At 43.3% G+C, this 9,884-nt stretch overlaps 2 protein-coding genes across 2 annotated transcripts in view; both read right to left on the bottom strand.

Annotated features, from left to right (window-relative positions):
- Nucleotides 1-9,884, bottom strand: part of LOC139766186 (voltage-dependent T-type calcium channel subunit alpha-1G-like) — a 1,124,919-nt gene that overhangs the window by 736,214 nt on the left and 378,821 nt on the right. The window lies entirely within an intron of this gene.
- On the bottom strand, nucleotides 8,142-9,196 carry LOC139766198 (uncharacterized). Its single transcript, XM_071694482.1, has one exon. The coding sequence runs from the start codon at nucleotides 9,120-9,122 to the stop codon at nucleotides 8,157-8,159; it is 966 nt and encodes a 321-aa protein (XP_071550583.1). The 5' UTR covers nucleotides 9,123-9,196; the 3' UTR covers nucleotides 8,142-8,156.

The raw sequence follows: 9,884 nt of genomic DNA, 5'->3' as shown, positions 1-9,884 counted from the left end.
GTCATGTATAATGCACCGAAACCACTGCTCCCTTTCCACATCCAGGCCCAAAAAAACTTTCCATGGTTTACACCAGACGCTTCACATGCCCTGGTTCAATCCATCGACAACATGTCGACCCCGGTATACCACATCGTTCCAATTCACTCTATTCCTTGCATGCCTTTCACCCTCCTGCATGTTCAGGCCCCGACCACTCAAAATCTTTTTCACTCCATCTTTTCACCTACAATTTGGTCTCCCACTTCTCCTTGTTCCCTCCACCTCTGACACATATATCCTCTTGGTCAATCTTTCCTCACTCATTCCCTCCATGTGACCAAACCATTTAATTAAAACACCCTCTTCTGCTCTCACAATCATACTCCTTTTATTACCACACATCTCTCTTACCCTTTCATTAACTACTCGATCAAGCCACCTCACACCACATAGTATCCTCAAACATCTCATTTCTAGCATATCCACCCTCCTCCGCACAACTCTATCTATAGCCCACACCTCGCAACCATATAACACAGTTGGAACCACTATTTCTTCAAACATACCCATTTTTGCTTTCCGAGATAACATTCTCGACTTCCAACACATTTTTCAATGCTCCCACAACTTTCGCCCCCTCCCCTACCCTATGATTCACTTCTGCTTCCATGGTTCCCTCCACTGCCAAATCCACTCCCATATATCTAAAACACTTCACTTCCTCCAGTTTTTCTCCATTCAAACTTACCTCCCAATTGACTTGACCTTCAACCCTACTGTACCTAAAAACCTTGCTCTTATTCACATTTACTCGCACCTTTCTTCTTTCACACACTTTACCAGACTCAGTCACCAGCTTCTGCAGTTTCTCACCCAAATCAGCCACCAGCGCTGTATCATCAGCGAACAACAACTGACTCACTTCCCAAGCTCTCTCATCCCCAACAGACTGCATACTTACCCGTCTTTCCAAAACTCTTGCATTCACCTCACCAACAACCCCATCCATAAACACATTAAACAACCATGGAGACATCACACACCCCGGCTATAAACCAGCATTCACTGAGAACCAATCACTTTACTCTCTTCCTACACGTACACATGCCTTAAATCCTCGATAAAAACTTTTCACTGCTTCTAACAACTTGCCTCCCACACAATATATTCTTAATACCTTCCACAGAGCATCTCTATCAACTCTATCATATGCCTTCTCCAGATCCATAAATGCTACATACAAATCCATTTGCTTTTCTAAGTATTTCTCACATACATTCTTCAAAGCAAACACTTGATCCACACATCCTCTACCACTTCTGAAACCACACTGCTCTTCCCCAATCTGATGCTCTGTACATGCCTTCACCCTCTTAATCAATACCCTCCCATATAATTTACCAGGAATACTCAACAAACTTATACCTCTGTAATTTGAGCACTCACTTTAATCCCCTTTGCCTTAGTACAATGGCAGTATGCAAGCATTCCACCAATCCTCAGGCACCTCACCATGAGTCACACATACATCAAATAACCTTACCAACCAGTCAAATATATAGTCATCCAGTTTTTTAATAAATTTCACTGCAATACCATCCAAACCTGCTGCCTTGCCGGCTTTCATCTTCTGCAAAGCTTTTACTACCTCTTCTCTGTTTACCAAATCATTCTCCCTAACCCTCTCACATTGCACACCATCTCGACTAAAACACCCTATATCTACCACTTTATCATCAAACATTCAACAAACCTTCAAAATACTCACTCCATCTCCTTCTCACATCACCACAACTTGTTATCACCTCCCCATTAGCCCCCTTCACTGATGTTCCCATTTGTTCCCTTGTCTTATGCACTTTATTTACCTCCTTCCAATAGATCCTTTTATTCTCCCTAAAATTCAAGGATACTCTCTCACCCCAACTCTCATTTGTCCTCTTTTTCACCTCTTGCACCTTTCTCTTTACATCCTGCCTCTTTCTTTTATACATCTCCCACTCATTTGCATTTTTTCCTGCAAAAATCATCCAAAAGCCTCTCTCTTCTCTTTCACTAATAATCTTACTTCTTCATCCCACCACTCACTATCCTTTCTAATCTGCCCACCTCCCACACTTCTCATGCCACAAGCATCTTTTGCGCAAGCCATCACTGCTTCCCTAAAGACATCCCATTCCTCCCAGACTCCCCTTACGTCCCTCGTTCTCACCTTTTTCCATTCTGTACTCAGTCTCTCCTGGTACTTCCACACACAAATCTCCTTCCCAAGCTCACTTACTCTCACCACTCTCTTCACCCCAACATTCTCTCTTCTTTTCTGAAAACCTCTACAAATCTTCACCTTTGCCTCTACAAGATAATGATCAGACATCCCTCCAGTTGCACCTCTCAGCAAAATAATATCCAAAAATCTCTTTCGTGCGCCTATCACTTAACATGTAATCCAATAACGCTCTCTGGCCATCTCTCCTACTTACATAAGCATAATTATGTATATCTTTCTTTTTAAACCAGGTATTCCCAATCACCAGTCCTTTTTCAGCACATAAATCTACAAGCTCTTCACCATTTCCATTTACAACACTGAACATCCCATGTACACCAATTATTCCCTCAACTGCTACATTATTCACCTTTGCATTCAAATCACCCATCACTATAACCTGGTCTTGTGCAACAAAACTACTAACACACTCACTCAGCTGCTCCCAAAATACTTGCTTCTCATGAACTTTCTTCTCATGCCCAGGTGCATATGCACCAATAATCACCCATCTCTCTCCAACCATATACATACATATATATATATATATATATATATATATATATATATATATATATATATATATATATATATGTTAGAAGCAGTGAAAAGTTTTTATCGAGGATGTAAGGCATGTGTACGTGTAGGAAGAGAGGAGAGTGATTGGTTCTCGGTGAATGTAGGTTTGCGGCAGGGGTGTGTGATGTCTCCATGGTTGTTTAATTTGTTTATGGATGGGGTTGTTGGGGAGGTAAATGCAAGAGTTTTGGAAAGAGGGGCAAGTATGAAGTCTGTTGGGGATGAGAGAGCTTGGGAAGTGAGTCAGTTGTTGTTCGCTGATGATACAGCGCTGGTGGCTGATTCATGTGAGAAACTGCAGAAGCTGGTGACTGAGTTTGGTAAAGTGTGTGGAAGAAGAAAGTTAAGAGTAAATGTGAATAAGAGCAAGGTTATTAGGTACAGTAGGGTTGAGGGTCAAGTCAATTGGGAGGTGAGTTTGAATGGAGAAAAACTGGAGGAAGTGAAGTGTTTTAGATATCTGGGAGTGGATCTGGCAGCGGATGGAACCATGGAAGTGGAAGTGGATCATAGGGTGGGGGAGGGGTCGAAAATTCTGGGGGCCTTGAAGAATGTGTGGAAGTCGAGAACATTATCTCGGAAAGCAAAAATGGGTATGTTTGAAGGAATAGTGGTTCCAACAATGTTGTATGGTTGCGAGGCGTGGGCTATAGATAGAGTTGTGCGCAGGAGGATGGATGTGCTGGAAATGAGATGTTTGAGGACAATGTGTGGTGTGAGGTGGTTTGATCGAGTGAGTAACATAAGGGTAAGAGAGATGTGTGGAAATAAAAAGAGCGTGGTTGAGAGAGCAGAAGAGGGTGTTTTGAAGTGGTTTGGGCACATGGAGAGAATGAGAGAGGAAAGATTGACCAAGAGGATATATGTGTCGGAGGTGGAGGGAACGAGGAGAAGAGGGAGACCAAATTGGAGGTGGAAAGATGGAGTGAAAAAGATTTTGTGTGATCGGGGCCTGAACATGCAGGAGGGTGAAAGGAGGGCAAGGAATAGAGTGAATTGGAGCGATGTGGTATACCGGGGTTGACGTGCTGTCAGTGGATTGAATCAAGGCATGTGAAGCGTCTGGGGTAAACCATGGAAAGCTGTGTAGGTATGTATATTTGCGTGTGTGGACGTATGTATATGCATGTGTATGGGGGGGGTTGGGCCATTTCTTTCGTCTGTTTCCTTGCGCTACCTCGCAAACGCGGGAAACAGCGACAAAGTAGAATGAAAAAAAAAAAATAATATATATATATATATATATATATATATATATATATATATATATATATATATTTATCCATGGGGATAGGTGAGAAAGAATACTTCCCACGTATTCCCTGCGTGTTGTAGAAGGTGACTAAAAGGGAAGGGAGCGGGGGGCTGGAAATCCTCCCCTCTTGTTTTTTTTTCTTTTTTTTTCCCAAAGAAGGAACAGAGAAGGGGGCCAGATGAGGATATTCCCTCAAAGGCCCAGTCCTTTGTTCTTAACGCTACCTCGCTAACACGGGAAATGGCGAATAGTATGAAAAAAAAAAATATATATATATATATATATATATATATATTTTTTTTATTTATTTATTATACTTTGTCGCTGTCTCCCGCGTTTGCGAGGTAGCGCAAGGAAACAGACGAAAGAAATGGCCCAACCCCCCCCCATACACATGTATATACATACGTCCACACACGCAAATATACATACCTACACAGCTTTCCATGGTTTACCCCAGACGCTTCACATGCCCCGATTCAATCCACTGACAGCACGTCAACCCCGGTATACCACATCGCTCCAATTCACTCTATTCCTTGCCCTCCTTTCACCCTCCTGCATGTTCAGGCCCCGATCACACAAAATCCTTTTCACTCCATCCTTCCACCTCCAATTTGGTCTCCCTCTTCTCCTTGTTCCCTCCACCTCCGACACATATATCTTCTTGGTCAATCTCTCCTCACTCATTCTCTCCATGTACCCAAACCACTTTAAAACACCCTCTTCTGCTCTCTCAACCACGCTCTTTTTATTACCACACATCTCTCTTACCCTTACGTTACTCACTCGATCAAACCACCTCACACCACACATTGTCATCAAACATCTCATTTCCAGCACATCCATCCTCCTGCACACAACTTTATCCATAGCTCACGCCTCGCAACCATACAACATTGTTGGAACCACTATTCCTTCAAACATACCCATTTTTGCTTTCCGAGATAATGTTCTCGACTTCCACACATTCTTCAAGGCCCCCAGGATTTTCGCCCCCTCCCCCACCCTATGATCCACTTCCGCTTCCATGGTTCCATCCGCTGCCAGATCCACTCCCAGATATCTAAAACACTTCACTTCCTCCAGTTTTTATCCATTCAAACTCACCTCCCAATTGACTTGACCCTCAACCCTACTGTACCTAATAACCTTGCTCTTATTCACATTTACTCTTAACTTTCTTCTTTCACACACTTTTCCAAACTCAGTCACCAGCTTCTGCAGTTTCTCACATGAATCAGCCACCAGCGCTGTATCATCAGCGAACAACAACTGACTCACTTCCCAGGCTCTCTCATCCCCAACAGACTTCATACTTGCCCCTCTTTCCAAAACTCTTGCATTTACCTCCCTAACAACTCCATCCATAAACAAATTAAACAACCATGGAGACATCACACACCCCTGCCGCAAACCTACATTCACTGAGAACCAATCACTTTCCTCTCTTCCTACACGTACACATGCCTTACATCCTCGATAAAAACTTTTCACTGCTTCTAACAACTTGCCTCCCACACCATATATTCTTAATACCTTCCACAGAGCATCTCTATCAACTCTATCATATGCCTTCTCCAGATCCATAAATGCTACATACAAATCCATTTGCTTTTCTAAGTATTTCTCACATACATTCTTCAAAGCAAACACCTGATCCACACATCCTCTACCACTTCTGAAACCACACTGCTCTTCCCCAATCTGATGCTCTGTACATGCCTTCACCCTCTCAATCAATACCCTCCCATATAATTTATCAGGAATACTCAACAAACTTATACCTCTGTAATTTGAGCACTCACTCTTATCCCCTTTGCCTTTGTACAATGACACTATGCACGCATTCCGCCAATCCTCAGGCACCTCACCATGAGTCATACATACATTAAATAACCTTACCAACCAGTCAACAATACAGTCACCCCCTTTTTTAATAAATTCCACTGCAATACCATCCAAACCTGCTGCCTTGCCGGCTTTCATCTTCCGCAAAGCTTTCACTACCTCTTCTCTGTTTACCAAATCATTTTCCCTAACCCTCTCACTTTGCACACCACCTCGACCAAAACACCCTATATCTGCCACTCTATCATCAAACACATTCAACAAACCTTCAAAATACTCACTCCATCTCCTTCTCACATCACCACTACTTGTTTTCACCTCCCCATTTGCGCCCTTCACTGAAGTTCCCATTTGCTCCCTTGTCTTACGCACTTTATTTACCTCCTTCCAGAACATCTTTTTATTCTCCCTAAAATTTAATGATACTCTCTCGCCCCAACTCTCATTTGCCCTTTTTTTCACCTCTTGCACCTTTCTCTTGACCTCCTGTCTCTTTCTTTTATACATCTCCCACTCAATTGCATTTTTTCCCTGCAAAAATCGTCCAAATGCCTCTCTCTTCTCTTTCACTAATACTCTTACTTCTTCATCCCACCACTCACTACCCTTTCTAATCAACCCACCTCCCACTCTTCTCATGCCACAAGCATCTTTTGCGCAATCCATCACTGATTCCCTAAATACATCCCATTCCTCCCCCACTCCCCTTACTTCCATTGTTCTCACCTTTTTCCATTCTGTACTCAGTCTCTCCTGGTACTTCCTCACACAGGTCTCTTTCTCAAGCTCACTTACTCTCACCACCCTCTTCACCCCAACATTCACTCTTCTTTTCTGAAAACCCATACAAATCTTCACCTTAGCCTCCACAAGATAATGATCAGACATCCCTCCAGTTGCACCTCTCAGCACATTAACATCCAAAAGTCTCTCTTTCGCACGCCTGTCAATTAACACGTAATCCAATAACGCTCTCTGGCCATCTCTCCTACTTACATAAGTATACTTATGTATATCTCGCTTTTTAAACCAGGTATTCCCAATCATCAGTCCTTTTTCAGCACATAAATCTACAAGCTCTTCACCATTTCCATTTACAACACTGAACACCCCATGTATACCAATTATTCCCTCAACTGCCACATTACTCACCTTTGCATTCAAATCACCCATCACTATGACCCGGTCTCGTGCATCAAAACCACTAATACACTCATTCAGCTGCTCCCAAAACACTTGCCCCTCATGATCTTTCTTCTCATGCCCAGGTGCATATGCACCAATAATCACCCACCTCTCTCCATCAACTTTCAGTTTTACCCATATTAATCGAGAATTTACTTTCTTACACTCTATCACATACTCCCACAACTCCTGTTTCAGGAGTATTGCTACTCCTTCCCTTGCTCTTGTCCTCTCACTAACCCCTGACTTTACTCCCCAGACATTCCCAAACCACTCTTCCCCTTTACCCTTGAGCTTCGTTTCACTCAGAGCCAAAACATCCAGGTTCCTTTCCTCAAACATACTACCTATCTCTCCTTTTTTCACATCTTGGTTACATCCACACACATTTAGGCACCCCACTCTGAGCCTTCGAGGAGGATGAGCACTCCCCGCGTGACTCCTTCTTCTGTTTCCCATTTTAGAAAGTTAATACAAGGAGGGGAGGATTTCTGGCCCCCCCGCTCCCGTCCCCTCTAGTCGCTTTCTACGACACGCGAGGAATACGTGGGAAGTATTCTTTCACCCCTATCCCCAGGGATAATATACATATATATATACATATACACATACACATACATACACACACATACGCACACATACACACACACACACATACATATATATACATATGAGAAATGTAAGAAACAATTTAGAAAACTGAAACTTCTAGCTTGAAATGAATGAAAAAAATGAATGTCACATAATGGTTCAACCTATGGCTATGGAAAAAAGGAAATGTATAATTTATTTACACAAACGTCAATAGCAGTTCTCATCAATTTAACCACTGTATCAATAAGCTTCAATGTCTAAGCTACATTTTTCTCCAATTTCACTATTTTCCTTCACATTTTCAATTGTGTCTGAAGGTTCTACTTCAAGAGTGATTGTTTTTCCAGTAAGGTTCTTCACATCTTGGTTACATCCACACACATTTAGGCACCCCACTCTGAGCCTTCGAGGAGGATGCTTTACTTGTGGTGCTGACTTCCCTCTTTAAATTTGATCGCCGTTTCCCGCGTCCTCTCCCTGCAGTCCTTTGACTTTGATGATATCTCTGCTCCTGTCAGTGAGGAAGAGGAAGTTGTCCTGATCATAGTAGCCCAGATCACCTGTATGGAGCCAGCCATCAACATCAATGGCAGCAGCAGTGGCCTTGGGATCATTGATGTAGCCTAACATGCGATTGGGTCCCTGCACACACACTTCTCCCTCCTGACCCTCAGCTAGCATTTGTCCACTCTCAGTGTCTACCACCTTGACCTGGGAATGAGGAAAGACACGACCAACTGCCCCTGGCTTAAAGCCTAGCCTTTCATTATTGCTGCAGATGACTGCTGCCTCAGTCATCCCATAGGTCGTACCAAACCCCTTCCCTGTTTTCTCCTTTACTGTAGAGAGAGTGACAGGAGAGATAGGTGCAGCCGCAGAGTTGAAGCCTATGATGGATGATATATCATACTGGTGCAGGAGTGGCGTCTCAGATAAAAAGTTGGCAATATGGGGCACCAGTGGGCATAATGTAATCTTAAACTCCTCAATTGTTTTAAAGAACTTCTTGGGTGAGAAATTTGGGAGGAGGATGGCAGTGCCACCGAAGAAGATGGTGTTCATCATGATTGCATACCCATACATGTGATGGAGGGGTAGAATGATCAGTGCAGCCTGGTACACCATCTTCATTACTAAATTCCCACCTTCAATCAGGCTCATCAGGTACCTGTTGCAGATATAAGGCATGATGAGGCTGGTATGTGAAAGCATGACACCCTTCGGTCGACCCGTTGTGCCTGAGGACATGAAGATCATGGCCACTGTGGTGCGGGCCTCAGCACCCATTTGGCGGGGCGGTATGGGTTTTGCCTCGAGGAGATGCGTGAGAGACGGACTCTGGAGGGAGTGGGTCATCCACCACACCTTCCGCAGGGTACCCTCTGGGAGGAGGTCATGCAAGGCGGCCATCTTCTCCACCGCCCCCGGCCCGTTCACCACCGCCCACCGGGCGCCGCTCACGCCCACCAACCACGCCAGCTCATTGTCTTACAATTATCCGTAACGCCTGAGGAAAATGTTCAAATTTTTCAGTTGATGGATCCAGTTTGATGCCGACGGCCTTAAATGACCCTGGCAGGTGACAGGTCTAATGCCCAGATAACCAACCACCATCTTTCTATATATATAAAACGGAAACGGAAACGCAAACGGAACTATCTTGGCCCACCAGTGATGCTACTACGTTTGTGAATCGGGAACCATTGCAACACAAACCTCGCCAGGTGGTAGAGTTTCCCGCAGTGTATCGAGACAGACTTCCCTAGAACTTTTTTTTAAAGGGGAAGTAAATGTTTATAGTTGTGTTACTGGAGTGATAGTTTTCATACATGGTGTTTTGACAAGAAAATAGTGAAATTCGAGAAAAATGTAGCTTAGACATTGAAGCTTATTGATACAGTGGTTAAATTGATGAGAACTGCTATTGACGTTTGTGTAAATAAATTATACATTTCCTTTTTCCATAGCCAGAGGTTGAACCATTATGTGACATTCATTTTTTCATTCATTTCAAGCTAGAAGTTTCAGTTTCTAAATTGTTTCTTACATTTTTCATATGTATATATATGTATGTGTGTGTGTGTGTGTGTGTGTGTGTGTGTGTGTGTGTGTGTGTGTGTGTGTGTGTGTGTGTATATATATGTGTATATTATCCCTGGGGATAGGGGTGAA

Source organism: Panulirus ornatus, chromosome 57 (genome assembly GCF_036320965.1).
Source record: "Panulirus ornatus isolate Po-2019 chromosome 57, ASM3632096v1, whole genome shotgun sequence".
In the NCBI taxonomy this organism is placed as follows: domain Eukaryota; kingdom Metazoa; phylum Arthropoda; class Malacostraca; order Decapoda; family Palinuridae; genus Panulirus; species Panulirus ornatus.
The sequence above is the reverse complement of the archived record's forward strand: the minus strand, read 5'-3'. Positions and strand labels throughout refer to the sequence as shown.